This window comes from Rhinatrema bivittatum, chromosome 6, assembly GCF_901001135.1.
Source record: "Rhinatrema bivittatum chromosome 6, aRhiBiv1.1, whole genome shotgun sequence".
Taxonomy (NCBI): Eukaryota; Metazoa; Chordata; class Amphibia; order Gymnophiona; family Rhinatrematidae; genus Rhinatrema; species Rhinatrema bivittatum.
Genome location: NC_042620.1, coordinates 162,423,695 through 162,446,198, shown reverse-complemented (window position 1 = coordinate 162,446,198; position 22,504 = coordinate 162,423,695). Strand labels below are relative to the sequence as shown.

Sequence of the window (22,504 nt, the reverse complement as noted above, 5' to 3'; positions counted from 1 at the left end):
TATCCTAGGCTGAATAGGTAGGTTACCAAGTCATTTATGAACCTGCTCTGGTGATCTCAGAGATAATCAGGTTTTCAGGATATCCACAATTATTTTGTATGAGGAAAATGTACATACACTGAAGACCCCATATCTACAAATTGATCTCATGTATATTTATTGTGGCTATCCTGACAACCCAATTGGCTGTGGGGCCATCAGAATAGACTGTGAAATCTCTGGGCAAACCAGTCAAAGAAGCAATACGGTATCAGACAATCATGTGTCATCTGGGAGGTCAGCTGACAGACTGATCATCCATAAGGATAGCATCTGATAGGGAATGTATAAGTAAGAAAATCTGTTAGCACATTGATTAGAGGAAAAGTTGTAGCATTAACTGGGGATGGATGCGATCTCTAACAGAAGTGTCCAGCAGACATTTTCCAGTGGCAGCAACAGATCCCCTGAGTCACTGACCTTATTTAATTTGGGTATTTAGAGTGCTAACATTTTATTATTTCAATATTTTTTTAACTTAACTTCCAAATACAAAATGTTAATTGTAGTGAAAATCTATATATAGCCATCAAGCAATGACAGCTCTTAGAGGCCAGAATCTAGGCCATATGTACTTGGCTTCAGAAGAAGCCAGGGTGTGTAGACTTTAACTATGGGCTGTCACTGTCATGCTCGTTGGGAAAAAAACAGCAGAAAACTCTAAGTCATGGTAAATGAAGGTTCATTACTCCATAGTTCCTAGCAGATAATGGTTTCAACTGGATGGACAAGAAGCCAGCTCCCCCACAAAAGAAAGCAATGAAGATTTAATCAGTAGGATATGGTCATACGGATTAATTTGCTCACAGCATAGTGAGCAATAAATCTCAAAAGCAGGACTTACTCTCTAGAGTTGTGAACACCCCTTGTGCTGGCCTGCTGGTCAGGGAATCCTTTAGAGCATACACATACACTTCATACTTGGTTGCCACCTAGAAATAAAAATAAGCAAGTTTTAATACAGTCATCCAGGGAAAATAATAAATTACTGCATTAGTGGTAAAGGACAGGTATTGCAGAAGAATTTTGGTGTGATAGGAAAGGGTTAATTTAGCACCATATGAGACAGAAATACAGTTATATTGATGCAGCTTTGTACTGAGTTCATTGTGAAACTTATTGTGTTAGGTAGCCTACCTCTGCAGCCCTCCCTTCTAATCTGATAAAAAAGAAAGCTGGAAAACTTCAAGGACACACACATTCAGAGAAATTCAAAATAGAAGATGGAAGCATTACCTAGTCAGAGAATAAGACCACCATTTAGATGTGAAAGCAAACAAGCTGGCAGTTAGAAAGTTAAAATCTTGGTATCTATGCTCAGTGGGGCAGCTCTGTTTGATAAGGGGAAGCTGAGGATTGGATAGACCCTGGCTTTTGCTAGATTCATCAAAATGCTATAAATATCGCCTGTGGTAAAAAAAAAAAAGGGGGTGTGGTTAGGGTAATTTTCCTGGTACTACATAGGTATTCTTCCCCAACATGCAATATCTTTATCACACCCTTGCAATTGGTGGTTTGGGCTGCTGGGGGGGGGGGGGGGCGGAAAGAGAGAGCGAGAGAGAGAGGGGGCACTAGTAACTCGGGTGAGGTTTGGGGGGGTGGGGTAGGTTTTAGGGGGCAGTTTTACATGCACAGTCAGAGGTACAAACAGTATAGTAGTCATCAGTGAAGATTTTCTGTCATTTGTAGTGAATAAAGGTAAAAGAAGAGTTGATTTGTACAATGTACTCTCTACCTAGTTTGATGCACTCTCTACCAAGCTGCAGTCAGGTACAGTAGATATTTCTCTATCCCCAAAGAACTTACAAGCTAAGATGGTACCTGGGAGGTGAACATCTGCTATGCATGAACTGGGAGAGAGACCTCAAGGTGAAAGTGTCTTATGATCTGAAGGCAGCAAAACAATGTGACAAGGCAGTGGCTAAGGCCAGAAGAATGCTAGGCTGCATAGACAGAAGCATAACCAGCAAGAAAAACAATGTAATAATGCCCACTGGAGAAATTGCATACCTGATAATTTTGTTTTCCTTAGTGTAGTCAGATTGACTCAGGACGAATGGGTTATATCGATCGATGGATTATATCGATCGAATGGGTTATATCAAACGGATCACATCTACACCAACCCGCAATTAAGCAGCTAAGACCGCAGCTTTCAAAGCAGGCCTGCGCAAACGGCGCCGGCGTCCCACCGGGGCGCTGCTTGCTTGCGGCCAGCCTCCGTTTACACAGGCGGCGGAGCCCGCCCCCTACACGTGACCCTGCCAACCAACCGAAGGTTATAAGGCAGCCAACCTGAATAAGACCAGCGGCTCTCTTAACCTAAGTAGCCTGCGAATTCTCCTCCTTCTGCAGACCCTCCGTGAAGCATCTACAACTGCGCCATGAAGCAGTACCGCGGCTTTTAGCAAGGCGTCACTTCGGAATCTCAATCCCCCAGCATCTCAAACCCTGCTCCGGCATCATATCCCGCCAACGCAACTGCGGGAAGAAATGCTGACTCACCATATACCTGTCAGACATCTCCGTCTCCACACCAGCATTTATCCTACGCCAGAATTACCATCAAGAAGTCGCAGATCTCTCATACCAATCATGATCACCCCTCTTACCCAGTTCTTAGGGCTCACCCTACTTTCGGTAACCCTATTTAATGCACAATCCCTGACTAAAAAGACGCACATCCTCAATGACTATCTACTGGACTCAGACCCTGACATCTGTGCCATCACAGAAACCTGGTTAAAAAACTCTGACATCGCGCTAATTAATCAAATACCTATACACAAGTATGACATACTATCAACCCACAGACACAAAAAGCGAGGGGGAGGTTTACTACTAGCGACCAAAAAAGAACTCAGACTCACACCACATACAATCAGGTCCGAGTCCAAATTGGAACTGGGCTTAGTCAAATCACATCATCTTCAACTACTACTAGTCTACGCCCCTCCTGGATTACTTAAAGCGGACTCCTCTCCCCTCATCGAATCCATAGTGAAGCACATCAATTTTGACCTCCCTACCATGATCATGGGAGATTTTAACTTACACACCGATGCCTCACCCCGATCCTCCAATTGCGAAACTCTCCTCAACTCCCTCAATGCAATGGGATTCACGCAGATCGTCAACAACCCGACACACAAAGGAGGACACACGCTGGATCTTATCTTTATTAACTCGAAATTCAGTTGCTCCTCGGCACCCGCTTGTACTCCAGTTCCATGGTCACTGATAACCACCAAGGTCTCCGCAAAACAACAGACTTACAGACTTACAGACTCGCAGTACCCGTCTACCATTCACTTCAGGAAATCATGTGCATCTGAGACTCTCAGCGACCAACTTGCGAAAGAACTCTCAAACCTGGATCTATCCAACACAGATTCAGCAGTTCTCTCATGGCACAACATTACGGAAGCAGTTGCAAACAAGTTATGCCCCGCAGTCTCCAAAACAATAAACCCAGAAAAGAAAGGAAATCAACCCTGGTTCTCCACAGAGCTAAAACAGATGAAACAAATCCTACGCCACAAAGAAAACAGATGGTGCAAAGCTCCCAATTCTTTTATGCTATCGACTTACAAAGGAACCTTACACCATTATAGGACCTCAATCCTAAAGTCAAAGAGAGAATACTATGCAAACAAAATCCACGACCTCCAATATGACGCCAAGGCACTTTTCTCTTATGTGTCACAAATCACAAAGTCATCCCCACCAACGATACCTGATGAACAGGCACAATCCAAGGCCAATGAGCTTGCTTCATTCTTTCAGCAGAAGATTATGAATACTCTGGCTCTCCTACCAACCAATACCACCCCCTGCTCTACATTCTCCAATACTCTCACCCACACTGGAGCCCAACAACTTCGAATTAACATCTTCAGGTGAGATCGAATCCCTCCTCAAGAGACAGAAACCATCTAGCCACCCAGCGGACAATATCCCATCCAAACTTCTGCTACTGATCCCAAACAGGATCTCAGGACCTCTAGCTAACATTATAAACTGCTCGTTAACACAAGGGAGGTACCCAGACAGCTTAAAAACCACTTCTCTTAAACCACTCCTCAAGAGGCACAACTTAGACCCCAAAGAACTTGCTAACTTCTGCCCCATCTCAAATCTCCCGTTCTTAGCCAAACTTACAGAGAAATTGGTTAATACTCAGCTTTCAGAATATCTAGAAGATCACAATATCCTATACCCTTCCCAATACAGATTCCGCAAATCTCGCAGTACAGAAACGCTTCTCATTTCCTTAACAGACCATATCATTATGGAATTAGACAAGGGCTACTCCTTCCTTCTAGTACTTTTGGACATCTCGGCGGCTTTCGACACCGTCAACTACGCCATCCTTCTGACTCTCCTAGCAGAAATAGGTATATCGGGATCAGCCCTCAGTTGTTCACGTCTTTCCTTAGTAATAGAAGTTTCAAAGTTAAAATTAATAATAAAGAATCACCTTCGACAAGGTCCTCACTTGGTGTACCTCAAGGATCATCGATATCACCCACTCTCTTCAATATATACCTCCTCACCCTCTGCCAGCTTCTAACAGACCTTAACCTAACTCATTACCTATATGCAGATGACGTGCAGATTCTGATTCCGATAACAGAATCCATCGCAAAATCACTCACGCACTGGAACAACTGCCTAAAACTGATCACCAGCCTTCTCAACAGCCTTAATTTGGTTCTTAACGCATCTAAGACCGAACTCCTACTCATCTCCTCCAACCAAGACAACCCACTCCCACAGACCAACCTCAAAACCCAGCTCACACATACCCACGTAAGAGATCTCAGGGTGCTACTCAACAACCGCCTAAATCTTAAGAAAATGATCAACACCACAACCAAAGATTGTTTCTATAGACTTCAAGTCCTAAAAAGACTCAAGCCTCTACTTTTCTTCCACGACTTCAGAACAGTTCTGCAAGCCTTGATATTTGCTAAAATCGACTACTGCAGCGCTCTCCTCCTGGGCCTCCCCAGCTCTACCACCAAGCTGCTGCAGTTGATACAGAACGCCGCGGCAAGAATCCTGACCAACACCAACCGTGGAGAACACATATCTCCCATGCTCCGTAACTTACACTGGCTCCCAGTGAAATACAGAATCCTTCACAAATCACTCAGTTTAATCCACAAAGCCATCTACAATCACTTGCATCTGGACCTCAAATTCCCTCTCAACCTCCACTTCACCAACAGACCGACTAGAGAAATATATAAAGGAACCCTACAGGCCCCACCTACAAAAGCCACTCACCTCACCGCAACCAAAGACCGATCCTTCTTGACAGCAGGCACAGCTATCTGGAACAACATCCCATCCGACCTTAGAATGGAACCCTGCCTTTTAACATTTAAGAAAAAACTTAAGACCTGGCTTTTCCGCCAAGCCTTCTCAGATCCCCCTGATACACACTAGACGACAGAACATCCTTCATGAACAATGGATCTCCGTACTACCCCTAAGTTCAGAATAAGAGCCCCCCCTGACTCAGCAATTGTTTATACTATTTATTTACTACGTTCTTAAGCCTTTCTTTCCAGCAGTCTATGCTTCCAAGTTTACTTTCCTTGTTGAATGTAACTTTGTTCTTCCTGTTCAAACTATTGTTTTGGCTACAGTTCCCCAATTTGATGTAAACCGATCTGATATGGTCTTTCAACCATGAAGGTCGGTATAGAAAAGTGTTAAATAAATAAATACATAAAATATATGATCCTCTGGTAGCAGATGAAGACGGCATCAAGTTTCAAAGCTGATGTAACCTTAGATACACCCCTGCAGTGACCTCAGCCCTTCAGTATTCTCTTCAAAAGCCATTATAGCACACTATTGAAAAGCCTTGATTAAAACTGAATTAAAAACAGATAACCATAACTGTACTCAACCAAATATAAATACTGAATCCCAGCAAAATTATAGATGCCCTGATCTAGGGAGTGGGCGGCGGCTTACCCATAACCTCTTGGAATCGATATTCACTTCCCAGATGATTCCTTAGCATCCTTTTTTGGGCCATCTGTCTACACTAAGGAAATCAAAATTATCAGGTAAGTAAATTCTCCATTTCCTAGCGTGTAGCTAGATGGACTCAGGACCAACGGGATGTTCAAAAGCTACTCTTAATCAGTGGGGGGTCCCGACGCGATCTCCCGCGATCTCCCGCTCTCGGGCCACGGCTGCGTTAATAGAAATGGCGCCGGTGGCCCTTTGCCCTTACCATATGACAGGGCAAAGGTAGCGCCGGCGCCATTTTGGTTCCTGTCACCCGACGTCACGAGTGCAGGAGATCGCTCCCGGACCCCCGCTGGACCCCCAGGGACTTTTAGCCAGCTTGGGGGGGTCTCCTGACCCCCACAAGACTTGCCAAAAGTCCAGCGAGAGTCTGGGAGCGACCTCCTGCACTCGCGCCGTATTGCCAATATTCAAAATGGCGCCGGCGCTACTTTTGCCCTCACCATGACATAGTGAGGGCAAAAGTAGCGCCGGCGCAATTTTGAATATTGGCAATACGGCGCGAGTGCAGAAGGTCACTCCTAGACCCCCGCTGGACATTTGGCAAGTCTTGTGGGGGTCAGGAAGCCCCCCCAAGCTGGCCAAAAGTCCCTGGGGGTCCAGCGGGGGTCCAGGAGCGACCTCCTGCACTCGTGACTTTTGCCCTCACTATGTCATGACATAGTGAGGGCAAAAGTAGTGCCAGCGCCATTTTGAATATTGGCAATACGGCGCGAGTGCAGGAGGTCGCTCCCGGACCCCCGCTGGACTTTTGGCAAGTCTTGTGGGAGTCAGGAGGCCCCCCCAAGCTGGCCAAAAGTCCCTGGGAGTCCAGCGGGGGTCCGGGAGCGATCTCCTGCACTCGTGACGTCGGGTGACAGGAACCAAAATGGCGCCGGCGCTACCTTTGCCCTGTCATATGGTAAGGGCAAAGGGCCACCGGCGCCATTTCTATTAACGCAGCCTTGGCCCGAGAGCGGGAGATCGCAGGAGATCGCGCCAGGACCCCCCCACTGGACCCCAGGTAATTTAAAACATTTTGGGGGGGTTCGGGAGGGTGGGGGATTTGTTTTAAAAGGTCAGGGTGGGTTTTAGGGTTGTTTTGGTGTGCCTGTTTTCCCGCCCTCCCCCGATTTATGATTTTTTACGATTTAAAAACAAAACAAAACATGACTATCAGATTTCCCTCCCCCCCAGCCAAAATCGATCATTAAGACGATCGATCACACGATTCACATCCCTACTATTAACCCGTTAGTAATTAGACAATAAATACAATACAAACATTTATAAAACTAACAAAACACCTTCTAAATATAAAATGACTAAAATGTTACCATTAATCCAGACACTACAGCAGAAGTGCTGTCTGGAGAGAGGTTTATTTCTTTCATTGGTCCAGTCTTCTCCTTGGGATTCACTCGCACACGATACCCGGTGAGCTTTACATTAGGTGCATGCCAGTTGACTGTCACGCTAGTTGGAGTCACTTGACCAAAATTCAGGTTTGTCGGAGGAGGAATGGCTGTTAACGTTGAGAAAGTAAATAAAAATCCCAAACAAGCCTGCGATAACAACTGAATTCACAAAAACAAAAATCACAGAAACAACATTCAAAATTCATGTATTTGCATTGTAGAGACCATCGTAATATTAAAGGGCTTGCAAATATTCACTTAAGAGTTATTACTCATTGCAAACCCATGCGTATTTACTTAAATGTGAAAACAGCATCGGTCCCATGATTTTCTTGCAAATTCAATGATGAATGATACTGGCACTTATCTCTTTTACTTTCTTGAAGATTTTGTATATTTATATTCAAATGTGACTTGATCAAAGCCCTAATTTGCCACAGTCTGACATGACTCATTTTTGGTGTAAATGTTTATCAGGGACCAATGGAGTGGACATGCAAAACTCACCAAATCTTATTTATAACTTGCCACACCAATAAGTTAATGTGCTCCTTAAGCATGTGCAGTTGAAATGTCTGATTAAAATCTGAGCTGTTTTCATGCTTAAATAAATACATTTGAGTTTGCATTGAGTAATTAATTACTCTTAAGTGAATATTTGCAAGTTCTTTAATATTAGGATGGTCTCTATAATATAAATATAACTATGGGTACATATCACCTGTATCATAGAAACCCTCCTAGACAAGTAATCAGACTTAATAAAGTGAGAGGGGAGTGTGTACACTAAGCACTGAATGTGATTTACTGAGTTTTGGGAGCAGCAGCAGCAGCAGCAGCAGCAGTGGAGGAGCTCTGACAGCCACATGTGGCAACCAAGGTAACTAACTGAGCCAGCTGCCCACATCATACTGCCTTTTTCTGCACCTGCATATAGAGGGAGCTGGGCTATTGTGATGAGTTCATGTGCATCTATGTGCCCTCTCTCCCTTTGTTTTAAAATGTGTTCTTCTTTCTCCATGTGTGCACTAGGGATGTGAATCATTTTAGGACGATTAAAATTATCGTCCGATAATTTTAATATCGTCTTAAACCGTTATGGAACACAATACAATACAGATTCTAACGATTTATCGTTATAAATCGTTAGAATCGTGAGCCGGCACACTAAAACCCCCTAAAACCCACCCCCGACCCTTTAAATTAAATCCCCCACCCTCCCGAACCCCCCCCAATAACTTAAATAACCTGCGGGTCCAGCGGCGGTCCGGAACGGCAGCGGTCCGGAACGGGCTCCTGCTCCTGAATCTTGTCGTCTTCAGCCGGCGCCATTTTCCAAAATGGCGCCGAAAAATGGCGGCGGCCATAGACGAAAAAGATTGGACGGCAGGAGGTCCTTCCGGACCCCCGCTGGACTTTTGGCAAGTCTCGTGGGGGTCAGGAGGCCCCCCACAAGCTGGCCAAAAGTTCCTGGAGGTCCAGCGGGGGTCAGGGAGCGATTTCCCGCCGCGAATCGTTTTCGTACGGAAAATGGCGCCGGCAGGAGATCGACTGCAGGAGGTCGTTCAGCGAGGGTTCCGGCGCCTCGCTGAACGACCTCCTGCAGTCGATCTCCTGCCGGCGCCATTTTCCGTACGAAAACGATTCGCGGCGGGAAATCGCTCCCTGACCCCCGCTGGACCTCCAGGAACTTTTGGCCAGCTTGTGGGGGGCCTCCTGACCCCCACGAGACTTGCCAAAAGTCCAGCGGGGGTCCGGAAGGACCTCCTGCCGTCCAATCTTTTTCGTCTATGGCCGCCGCCATTTTTCGGCGCCATTTTGGAAAATGGCGCCGGCTGAAGACGACAAGATTCAGGAGCAGGAGCCCGTTCCGGACCGCTGCCGTTCCGGACCGCCGCTGGACCCACAGGTTATTTAAGTTATTTGGGGGGGGTTCGGGAGGGTGGGGGGATTTAATTTAAAGGGTTGGGGGTGGGTTTTAGGGGGTTTTAATGTGCCGGTTTTTTCGATTTTTCGATTTTTAACGACCCGCAGGTTATTTAAGTTATTTGGGGGGGGGTTCGGGAGGGTGGGGGATTTAATTTAAAGGGTCGGGGGTGGGTTTTAGGGGGTGTTAATGTGCCGGTTTTTCGATTTTTTCGATTTTTAACGATTTTTAACGATTTTTCACGATATTTTACCCCCCCAAACGGCAACAATACGATTCCCTCCCCCTCCCAGCCGAAATCGATCGTTAAGACGATCGAGGACACGATTCACATCCCTAGTGTGCACTGTCTGTTCCAAGGTTGCTGGTATGCCACACAACATTTTTGTTAACGAAGGTGTGCCTTGGACTTGAAAAGGCTGGGAAACACTGCCTTAAGCAACCAAAATGTCATTGGAATGTAAAGGAAGGCGACACGGGCTGGTCCTGGGTCGCCGCCGGTAACCCAGGATCGAGCTCGGGAGGCGGAGCGGGGGGTGGGGTAGGTAGAAAGGGGGAGGTGGATTTAGAGAGGGCTCCAATGGGGAGGCAGCGAATTCAAATGCTGCTTTCCCATTGGCTAGGAAATAGGGAGAATATGAGGGTAGAGTAGTGAAGGTGGCAGTTGGGAACAAGGCAGCGAAGCTAGCAGGGGTTCTTGCTTCCCACCCTCCCTTCCCTGGATGCAATGTTGGCATGTTCAGAATTTGTTTATGTCGCAGTGGTGGCGGTAAACCCGAGCCATATGTTGTATTGTTTATGGTGCAATTGTTATTGACTGTTCGGAGGGGGGGGAGGAATGCCAGTGTAGCTTGGGGCTGCTACACGGGAAGGCCAAAAGAGCAAGGGGGGGGGGGCCGATGCTCAGGCCGCAAGCTTACCCTCGCTGGTGACGCGGCGGGGTAAGTGGGGAAAAGGGGGGCAAGAGCTAGCTTATCACCGGGCCGCGGTGTAAGCGAAGAGGGGAACCGGCGGAGGAAGTCAAAAGGGGGGGATTTGGATTGTTGTTAAGATTCTGGCTCGGGTTAAGTTTAATAAACTGCGGCCTTTTGTTTATCACCATACAGATGTGTTGTTATATTATTTGTGGAAAGGAGGAGGGGAAAAGGGAGGAGACGGACGAAGGTCTCGAGTCCTGGGTTATCATTTCCAATAATGATAGCCAATGAAGTCTGTGCAGCATTGGTGTAGCCTTCTTCCTGTGCAGTCTTTCCAGCACAACCTCTACTGCCATGTTTTGAACCTGTTATAAGTTGCAGAACAACTTTGCTGGAGACCCGAAAAGAGCTGGGAAAGTACCATGATGACTAATGATTTAAAAGCCTCCAGTTCCAAGAATGGGTTCAACTGCTTTAAATATGCCTACTTGGCTACCTGCTGAACTTGTTACATCTTAAATGTGGACTCCCAAATTCTTTTCCTCTAAAACTGGGCAATACACTATTCCCTCCGCAATTAAGTGTTGGTAACTAACAGGCCAAGAACCCCTACACTTTAATTACCACTATTTTTTTTTTTTTTACTTTTTTCCAAAAATTATTTTATTGGGACAACTACAAAACATTTACAGTACAAAGTTTAGAGTCACACGCTCAGTTTGTAGTGAATGGACTTCCCCAAAATATAATACAACTCAAGATGACTTATCCTTTAGTTACATTCCAAAAAAAAAAAAAATACGTCTGTTAAAGTGGTCCAAAAAGAGTACATGGTGCTCATTCTGTACCTGCTAAATCTACCTCTCAGTCATCCACCGTCCAGGAAAGTTACGGAAAACGTCTCACTTACAGACAGGTCGATACAGTAACGTTCAGTTAAAGATTCCCCGTCTGTAACGTGCTGGGAGCGCACAATACAGACGAGTAAGGCGGTCCAGCAATACAGTCTCCAGTTTCACGCGTCCTTAGCGCTTCCTAAAATAGACTCATAACCCTTTCCGCACCCAGCATGTAAATGAACGAAAAAGCTGTATAATGAAGGAATTAGCTATTCCCCTCCGATACTGTAACGGGCGCTGATATTATCTCCTCAGTAACCCGCTGTTCTGCCGCGGCCTTAACGTGCTAGTTTACCGCCTCCCCCTAGTAGGAGTTAGTGTAGTGTAGTGTAGTGTAAAAAACATTGCTTACCCGCCCTGGTCCCCGGTCCAGCCGTCCGGTGTAGCCCCAGTCCGGTCTCCTGCAGCCCCGTCCGGTCCCCTCCTCCCGAAGCAAAAAAAACAAAAAACGAAAAAGTAGCAAGGCTCGGGCCTGCTACGGCAGACCCTTCTCCCTTCCTCCCTTCCTCCCACCAGGAAGTGTAAAAAGTGTAAAAAAACAAAAAACCAAAAACCTGTGTGTTATATAAAAAATAATTTTTTTTTTAAATACCTGTCGGAGGGCCGTGGGTCCAGGCAGCCGGTGGGCAGGCGGGCAGGCGGCGGCGAGAAGCAAAAAAAGCGGCATCCGGGATCCGGGGGCAGCAGCGGCAGCGGGGGGCAGCGGGATCCGGGGTGGCAGCAGGATCCGGGAGCGGCGGGTAGGTAGCAGCGGCAGCGGGATCCGGGGGGTCCGGCAGCGGCAGCAGGATCCAGGGGCGGCAGCAGCGAGAAGCAAAAAAAGCGGCATCCGAGATCCGGGGGCAGCAGCGGCAGCGGGGGGGGGGGGGGCAGCGGGATCCGGGGGCGGCAGCGAGATCCGGGGGGCGAGTAGGAGGCGGCGTGTTCGATCGGGCGGGCAGGTAGGTGGCAAAAAAAGAAAAGATGGCCGCCTGCACGGGGGAAAGCGTGCAATTGGCCGCCAAACGTCGTGACGTCACGTCTTCAGCGGCCAATTGCATGCTTTCCCCCATGCAGGCGGCCATCTTTTCTTTTTTTGCCACCTACCTGCCCGCCCGATCGAACACGCCGCCTCCTACTCGCCCCCCGGATCTCGCTGCCGCCCCCGGATCCCGCTGCCCCCCTGCTGCCGCTGCTGCCCCCGGATCCCGCTGCCCCCCCCGCTGCCGCTGCTACCCCCCGGATGCCGCTTTTTTTGTTTCTTTGCTGCCCCCCCCCCCCCGCTTGCCACTGCTGCCGCCCCCCGGATCCCGCTGCTGCCCCCGGATCCCAGATGCCGCTTTTTTTGCTTCTCGCCGCTGCCTGCCCGTCCGCCCACCGGCCGCCTGGACCCACGGCCCTCCGACAGGTATTTAAAAAAAAAAATTATTTTTTATATAACACACAGGTTTTTGGTTTTTTTGTTTTTTTACACTTTTTACACTTCCTGGTACCTGTCATTTCAAATGTCATTTGAAATGACAGGTACCAGCGCACCCAGGTTACTTTATAGGCGCTGTATTAAGCGCCTATACAGTAAAATGGGTTGCGCGGGCATAACCCTTCCCTAACGCTTCACAGCCTCGGCATGCATTTGCATGCGATTAGAAGAAAGTATCGGGGACTTAGTGAAGAGAACTGTGCGTGCGGGGAGGAAGGGTGCGCCTGACACTGCCGCACTGTTTTTACCGCGGCCTTACTGTATCGACCTGAGAGTAAGGAAAAATATAAATTTGGAACATTAAACAAGATATGTTCGTATACTGTATAAAGTTTCCGATCCAAAAGGTGGTCTCCTTGGTTAGAAAAAGTGGTAAAAACATTACAATAAAACCCCATCCCTACATTCAAATTATCAAGCATTCGGAGAAAAAAAAATACTTATTTGGTTGAGGAGGTCTTTAAGGCAAGCATCGATCCTGGAAAGGCACTGTGAAACAATACAGGGATCCTTCTACCACCATCATTGCCTCATATAGTTACCATATCACAGTGATTAGTGGACTACACACCCAAAATATTTTTTGATTAATTCAGCCAGCGGTTTAAATTAGGATGCCACTTTGAAGTCTGTTTGCAAAGTAGTTGTTTTTTTTTTTTAACTTTTTGGACGGACTACAACCATTTTACATTCTTAAAAAAAAGAAAACCAAACAAAAACCCTCCATAGATGTTTTTTCCTACTTCTACAGCATGGAGATAGATTTCTATAAAAAGAAACCATGCGGAAACATACGTAAACAAGGAAAGAAATTAATGAAATAAAAATTACATAAAATCTATTAAATTAAGGTTTACTCGTTTACAATAAAATAACCAAGTGAAGTTACAAAAAAGGCATATATTACTGTGAAAAGAACATACACTCCACATTTTGCAGATTAATAATGGCAATAATAATTTAAACATAATAAAAGAATATATATCTATTGCTTTTTCATCATACCTGATAAATACAGTATGAACAAATTACCAATGTATACTTTTCACAAGATAATAAAGAAGTTAAATAGTTTCATACTGAGTTGTGTGCAGCAAAATGCACCAGCAACTCAAAACAGCTTAAATTTTTTTTTAAAAAGCCTAAATTTGTTACTAGCTACTAGCTAGCCAGTCTGAAACTTCCTGCTAACATTGATTCAATTGATAACAGCCTTCCCAGTATCCGGTCTTAATAGTGCACACAGTTGAATATGATCTGCAGAACAGTGAGTTATGATACCATACTTGCTTACTAATTCACCCATAGGATGTAGAAACAAATAAATGGCAAGGAGGAGCAGGGGGAGTCCTGAGGGACCCCCACATGAAAGATGTCTATCAGATAACATTACACCCTGAACAGTCACCGTTTCTGTTCTTTCAGCCAATAATCAGCCATTTTACTGCATCACCAATAATCTCCAAATCTAAGCAATAGTTCAAAAATTTACTGTGTTCAACCAAATCAAATTCTGACAAGAGGTCAAGCAAAACCAAAACTAAACCTCTTTCACCTAAATGGCACAGTGACACATATATACAAGTACTAATTCTGACTAGTAAGGATCCAGATCCTCGCTCTCATCCCAAAAGCTAGCTAGCTAGCTCTGATATGACTGCTTGCACTACTAACATTACTATAAATAGATTATAAACATATAAGAGGCCAGATCCAAGGCTATCTTCTTTAAAATCAAAATCGGTGAGACAGGAAGAAATCCTTCTCTATCCTACCTCCACTGTCAGTTGGCAATCTTTAGCGGCATAAAGATGGGGTAAGACGAGTTCTGGGGACTTTGGCCCAGGAGAGCCTTGATCTTGAATTGGAGGGACTGAAGGGGAATAAGAGGGAGATTTGAGTCCCCACTTAGGGCTTGCATTATCAGCATTGGTAACTTAAATGCATTATTGGTGGTGATAGCACATTAGCCATATCTGCTATAAAACACTAGATTTAACACCTGGTTGATATAGAAACATAGAAATATGATAACAGAATAGGATCATATGACCTGTCTGGTCTACCCATCCACACTGCCCAATTCAGCATTACTCTCAGAGATGTATTTATTTATTTATTAACTTTTATTTACCGACATTCGTGAAGCACATCATGCCGGTTTACAATGAACTCAGGTGGGAGATACAGTATAACAATATGACATTAAAACAATATGATATTACTAACGCAAGAGCAAAAAAAAAGAAACAAAATAAACAAAATACAACAAAATAAACAATAATAATGAAACCAAGGAATAGAGATTTGAGGGAGGGTAGGGGAGGGAGAGGGGGGGAGGGTAGGCTAAGGGGCAGGGCGAGGGGAGGGAGGAAGGGGTAGGGGGGGTGGGAAAGGGGGATAAGGAGGGGAAGGGGAGAGAGGTATAGTTAAACGAGGTAAAGGGGGAGAATAAAGCAGAAAAGATCCCTTGTGTTTATGCCATGTCTTTTTGAATTCAAATACTGCTCTAGTCTTATCCACTTTCATGGGGATGCTGTTCCATGTATCCACTACCCTTTCTGTAAAAAAAGAATTCCTTAGATTACTCCTGAGTTTACCCTCTTTTACACTCATCCCATGACTTTGTTCTAGAGCCTCATTTCTCTATGAAAGAGATGCATTTCTTTGTGCATGAAAATCTTGGAGGCATTTAAATGTCTAGCATCTCCTCTATCTTGCTTTTCCTCTAGGATATACATGTACAGATCTTTAAATCTGTCTCCATATACTTTAGAATAAAGACCAAGAATAATTTTAGTAGCCACCCACTGGCCCTACTCCAACTGGTTCATATTCTTTTCTAGGTACGAACTCCAGAAATGTACTGGAGAAAATACCTGATAATTTCATTTTTCTTAGTGTAGACAGATGGACTCAGGACCAATGGGTTATTCTCCCCTGCCAACAGATGGAGACGGAGTCAGATTTCAAAGCTGACGTCACCGTACAGTGACCTCAGCCCTTCAGTATTCTCTTCAAAAGCCACTATTGAAAAAAACTTGATTTAAAATATGATTGAAAAAATAGATAAATAAAACTTTACTCAACCAATCATAAACACTGAACCCCAGTAAGAATATAGATGCCCTGATCTAGGGACTGAATGATGGTTTACCCGTAATCTCTTGGAATTGATATCCATTCCACGGGTGAATCCTTGTCACTGTTCTTGGGCAGCTATGGGTAGGATGCTGAGTCCATCTCTCTACACTAAGGAAAACAAAATTATCAGGTAAGTAATTTCTCCATTTCCTAGCGTGTAGCCAGATGGAATCAGGACCAATGGGATGTACAAAAGCTATGCCCAATCAGGGCGGGAGGCTGCCTGGGTCCGGTTAACACTGTGATTGCAAAGGTTGAATCCTCTCGGGCCTATACGTCCAGGCAATAGAATCTGGAGAAGATGTACAAGGAGGACCATGTTGCCGTTCGGCAGATACTGATGGGAGACAGCAGTCTGAGTCCTAGTGGAATGAACTTTAATCTGAAAAGGTAATGGTTTTCCTGCCTCCAAATTGGCTCCCATGACCACCTCCTTAACCCAGCAAGCTCTGGTAGCCCTTGAATCTGGTTTACCCTGCTTCCTTCCACCATGAAGGACAAACAGGCGCTCCGTCTTTCAGACTGGTTCTGAAACTTCCAGTTACCGCACCAAACGTCTACTGACATTCAAATGACAGAGGAGGCAGTATTCTTCCACATTCTTGAACTTATATAGGGATGGCAATGAAATGGACTGATTCAAATGAAACTTGGGCAAGAAGGATGGAATGGTACAAAGCTGTAATGCTCCTGGAGTCATCCGGAGGAACAGTTCCCGACACAACATTGCTTGTAGTTCAGAGATGTGATGTGCTGAGCATATAGCCACCAGGAACACCATTTTCAAGGTTAATAAATTTATTTATTTATTTAAGAGTTTTTACCGAGGCACACTTGGAACATCACCTCGGTTTACAATAGAGCATAATGCAGCAACGGGCTTTACAAGAAACACGTGAGAGAACTAACAAAAAACAACAGGCTTTACACTAAAATATTCATAAATTAACAGGAACTGCATAATAAAATTCATAAATTAACAGGAACTGCATAATGGAAATAAGTACAGAAAAAAATGAGTTAATGGAGATGCTTTAACGGAAAGGGTAATAGGGTGAACTAACAGGGGAGAGTACTAGTAGAAAACTAATATTGAGGGGGGGGGGATTACGATTTAAGTGCCAGAAAGTCCGAAATCTTGAGAGATTAACAGAAAATGCAAGGAAAGACTGCTCAGTGGTCGAAAGGAGGGCCCTGCCAAAAATTCTAATACTAGATTAAGATTCCATAAGGAAACCAGCCACTGTAGGGGTGGCCGGAGGTGCTTCACCCCGTTCAGAAAACAGGCCACGTCCAGATGAGCCGATAAGCGGGTTCCGTTCACCTCGCCCCTGAAACAGGAGAGAGTTGCTACCTGAACCTTCAAGGAGTTAAGGCTCAAACTATTATTCAAGCCATCCTGAAAAAATTCCAGAATTAGTGGTATTTTGACTGCCCGAGGTGGGACACCATGTTCCTCACACCACGCCTCAATACTCTCCATACCCACACATACTCAAGGAGTAAGCTGGCAATTACTGTCACAGAATATCCTCGCTTCATCAGGTGAGCCCTCTCAAGGGCCATATCATAAGACAGAATTGAGTCAGATCCTTGTGAAGGACCGGTCCCTACTGTAGCAGGTCCTGGTGTGTTGGTAAGCACAGGGGGGTCTCCACCAGGAGTCTACGCATGTCCGCATACCATGGATGCCTGGGCCAGTCTGGAGTTACTAGTAGGACTAATCTCCTGTGGTGCTCGATTCTACGAATGACCCTGCCCAGCAGGGTCCATGGAGGGAAGACATATAGAACTCTTCTTCAAGCCAGTTCTGAATGAAGGCATCAATTTCCGGGGACCACTGATCTCTTCTGCGACTGAATAATCGGAGAACCTTCACATTGTGATGTATGGCCAACAGGTCAATGGATGTAAGACCCCAGTGATCTACTATCAGCTGAAAGGCTTTTGCTGGCAACACCCACTTTTCTCCTGGATCCAGATTCTCCCTGCTTAGAAAGTCTGCTTTGAAGTTGTCTTTTCCTGTGATGTGGGAGGCTGAGATCATTTGTAGATGTATTTCCACCCATTCCATAAGGAGATCTATCTCCTGTGACACTTGCTGGCTACATGCTTGGAAAACAGTATTCCAAATAAGGTCTCACCAAGGACTTATACAGGAGCAATATTACCCTCTTTTTTTTTTCCTGCTGACCAATCCTCTCCCTATGAACTCAAGCATCTTTCTGGCTTTTGCTGTTGCCTTATCCACCTGTTTGGACACCTTAAGATCATCAGATAATGATAACCCCTCAGGTCCTGCTCTTCTTTTGTGCTCAGAAGAATTTCACTCCCTATACTGTACCTCTTCCTTGGGTTTTTGCAGCCTAAAATAACTTTCAGAGATCTTTATGCAACTCCATATACGCATTTGTATGGGCATACAGAGATCGATTGTAGTATTTTATAATCTGCATGTATCTGGTCTGTACAGATTATAATCTGCACGTATCTGGTCTGTACAGATTATAAAATACACATATAACAACCCCAAAGCATACATGTATTATATTTCAGTATGTATGAATATTTGCAATGCATTGAAAGTGCGTACTCTCTCTACCTATTTTATAAACATATGCTCATATATTTTACGTGCAAAACATATATTACTTGTATGTATAAAACACTGATTTCCATGCAAAAGTCAGTATATTTTAAAATGTATACACATACTTGAAATCACCAGTTTGCCAATGCCTCCAACAGTTCACCCAGTCCATCTCCAGTTCACTGAGACCTTCCTACTACTTCACCCTGAACTCCCCCCAGATGAGACCTACCACCCAAAAATTACAGTTTAGGCTGATATCAATTGCATTATTTAATTAGCAGGTAAAATTGTGCAAAAATGTTCCTAATGTATTTGTGACTATCTCTTATAAAATAACAGCTTACGCGTGTACCTCTTGGCCTAGCCTTGGAATGCCCTTAGAATCTCGTCTTTTTTGCACAGGTAAATGTGTGCGTGAAACCAAAAACTATGTGCATACTTTTTGATATTGATAAAATAGCATGTATACAAATACAAGCTACTTCTGTCCATATATGCTAATTTTACAAGTAATTACTTTCAAATTTTATTCTTAAATGCATAACGCTGCATTTTTTTTTTTTAGCATTAGCTGTCAAACCCTGGACTATTCCTTGAGCTTTGCAAGATGCCTCTTCATGTTTTCCACATTTTCCTATCTATTCTGTTGCAGATTTTGATTTAATCTTCAAAAAGAAAAACCCTTCCCAACAATCCTTCCATAGTGTTACTCATGAAAATATTTTAAAGGCTTTATATCCATTAGCACACTGGATGCTAAATCAGCATTTAGCACGACTTAGTACATAGATCTCAAAAATCATTTTATTCTTCTAGTACCTTCGATATTATACTAAAATTTTCTTTATTTGCAAGAAAATATAGCCCTCTGAAATTTCCAGTGAGATCTTGTTCCTAGTTTATCCTCCCCTGCCCGATCTTTCTTTTTATGCTTTCCTATTTCATCATGAGAGGCCCTAAGCATTTTAGTTTCTCCTACACATTCTGTTTTTATTGTAGCTTAAACTTGCTGCAGACTCTTGTACCCTTTAACAAACTGTATCCCTTCCAAGTGATGGTGCCAGTGATGCTGCTGGTAGATGGCTATAAAGCAGCATTTAGCTCACTTCTTTTAACAGATTCCCAAACCCTAGCTAGTTCATGCAAAAGAAAGGACAAAAAATGAATCCAAAACTAGCGCTATCAGTCACTTGATCTTTGGGCTGCTGGTTAGGTGTTTTTCATTTATTAAATCAGGTTTATCTAATAGTTTTGTTAACCTATTCACTTGCTTTAAAAGTTAGAAGGTCATTTACTATGACAAGGAATCTAATCATTCAGGTTTTTACTTCTTGTGAAATACAGATTATAGTGGCAAGAAGGTACAAGCAAGAATATTTCCATGTTCATGCTTTCTGACGATGAATTACTATACTCCTTGTTGATTTGTTTAAAATGTGATCTCAATGAGTTAATGATGCATCAGCTTCTACTGCTGGAGATCCATTAATTGTGCAAAAGCTACAAAGGTCAATGAAGTTTGCAAGGTATGTACTGGAAGACAATCTCAAATATCTATTAAAAGTCAGTACCCACAGTCAATTTTATCCAGAAATAATTGTCAGACTAAATGATGCAAAAGCTAAAAGTGACAAAAAAAATCTAGAGTGACTCAGCAGTACATTCTGAATCAATAAATAGTACAGAGAGAAAATGTAAAGCTGTATTTTTCATGCATTATTATGGACTAGGAGGATACAATGATATTACTTTACTAAATTATTAATGGGGAGTTTTACAGTGCATAATTAAAAAATGGAACTGACAATATACATAACCACAAAGAAATGAACTAATGGCTAATCTAGGCATATGGAGCGTAATTTCCAAAAGCATCTCTGCAAGTAAATGAGTGTTTTGCCCACAGAAATGGACTCTTAAAATTACCTTCTGATATAAGAGTAAACTTACATGCATATGTCATGTTCATGCATAAGCTTATCTGGACTGAATAGAAGAGTTGCTGGAGGCATAACTGGGGAGAAGTCTGTACTTGTACATGTATGTTTAAAAGTTCAAATGTATGCACATACTTTGAAAACTTTCTGCGTATTAAATAGCAGGTGTAAGTGTGTGCAAGTAGATTTGGAGAGAGAATGTTCAAAGCAGACTTACATATCTAAGTCCACTTTAAAAACTGGTGAAATTTATAGAGTTGTGTATTGTACTGGCAATCGTTTCCGGTTTCATTTTCATAGAACCGCGGGAAATTTCGTTTCCCGCAGTTCTGACCGTTTTTTTCTTCGGCTGTCCTGATCCGAAAAAAACCTCCCCACCCCGATCCTTCAGATTTAATTATTTACAATCCCCCACCCTCCCGACCCCCCAAAACTTGCCTAAAGTCCCTGGTGGTCTAGTGGGGGTCCCGGGAGCGATCTTCTGCTCTCGGGCCGTCGGCTGCCAGTAAACAAAATGGCACCAGTGGCCCTTTGCCCTTACCATGTGACAGGGGCTATCGGTGCCATTGGCCGGCCCCTGTCACAAAGTAGGAGCAATGGATGGCCCACGCCATTTTTTAAGATGGCGCCGGCCATCCAGTGCTCCTACCATGTGACAGGGGCCGGCCAATGGCACTGATAGCCCCTATCACATGGTAAGGGCAAAGGGCATTGGCGAAATTTTGATTAGTGGCAGCCAACGGACTGAGAGGGGGACATCGCTCCCGGAACCCCCGCTGGACCACCAGGGACTTTAGGCAAGTTTTGGAGGGGTCGGGAGGGTGGGGGATTGTAAATAATTAAATCTGAAGGATCGGGTTGGGTTTGGGGTTTTTATTTCTGTGTGCCCTTTCTCCCCCCCCCCCCCCCAAATGATAAGAAAATCACACAAAATTTAATAGGGTTTACCTATCATTTTCGGGGACCCCCCGATACATGATGAATTAGAAATATCATATGATATTTTAATTCGTCAAAAAAACGATGCACATCCCTAGTAGTTTATACATGTATTTGCCAGTTAACTTATGTCTAATCTTACAAAATGACCCCCTAAAAGTATATAGATGGACTTCATCATCCTTATCTGCCATCACACTTTAGTTTGTCTATATATAGACTTTTCCATGCCACTTTCAATTTTAATTTCCCAAAGCAAAAAGAAGTCAAACAAGAAAAGCAGTCAGTTTTTTTCAGTGATTTCTTCTCATGCAGGCAGCTTTTACAGACCTGTAACCCCCCTGAAAGTTGGCTTTACACAAGAGAGTAAAATGCCTGACTCCAGTAGTCATAACGAAAGATATACCTGTTGTTTGTGTTCCAATCAGGGGCTGGCTTTCCATCTCATCATGTAATGCAACAACACTAACAGTGTACTCAGAACCAGGCCTGAGGCCATGCAGCTCCGCAGTGTCATCTTCCCCGTCTGGTGCGGGCACTAGCTCATGGATTCCATCCTCTGGACTTGAGTAAGTCACCCTATACTTGGTAACCTGCCCCTCAGGGCTTTCCCAAGCAAGTTTGATGGAATCGACATCCACTTCTGTGAATGTCAGTCCTTTAGGGCGGTCAAGGTCTGTCAGGCAAATTAATGGTGAGATATTAGCAGAATAAGCCAAGTTGTAAATGAGAAATAAGCTTTTTCTCTACAAGCAAAGCAATCAGGTTCAGCTAATTCCCCTTGACACATTAACATTCATATTAATCAAAATATTGATGCCAGAATTGTATTTCAAATAAAAGGATCATCAAAATTGTGAAATTGATTAACTGGGCTCAAAAAAAGCTACTCCAAAATCAGAGTTGAAAAATGCCAAATTATTTATGGATAACTTCAGATGACATAATAAAACCTAAAAAGAGTTCTCACTGATGATGTCCACTTCAAAATGTAGTCTTCTAAAGTTAAACATGGGGACAGCTTAAAAAAACCTCCAAGTTAACATGGAGCACACTGAACGCCCAAGCCAGCACTTGCATGTAATCATCTTTCAGAGGAATGTGTGGAACAAAAAGCACTTTCCCCATAACAACATTCCTTAAATTTGTAATGAAGAAATTACTTATCTGATCATTTTCTTTTCCTTAGTGTAGACAGATGG

General features: G+C 44.0%; 1 protein-coding gene across 6 annotated transcripts in view; it reads right to left on the bottom strand.

The window, feature by feature from the left end:
- FN1 (fibronectin 1) overlaps positions 1-22,504 on the bottom strand; it is a 203,870-nt gene that overhangs the window by 49,760 nt on the left and 131,606 nt on the right. For 4 of the 6 annotated variants that reach the window (XM_029606113.1, XM_029606114.1, XM_029606117.1 and 1 more), the window contains 3 exons: positions 21,709-21,978; positions 7,407-7,594; positions 884-971 (listed from right to left, as the gene is read on the bottom strand). In XM_029606113.1, the coding sequence (XP_029461973.1) occupies positions 884-971; positions 7,407-7,594; positions 21,709-21,978 (546 nt within the window). The remainder of the gene's footprint in view (positions 1-883; positions 972-7,406; positions 7,595-21,708; positions 21,979-22,504) is intronic. The other 2 variants (XM_029606116.1, XM_029606118.1) reach the window with 1 other exon arrangement.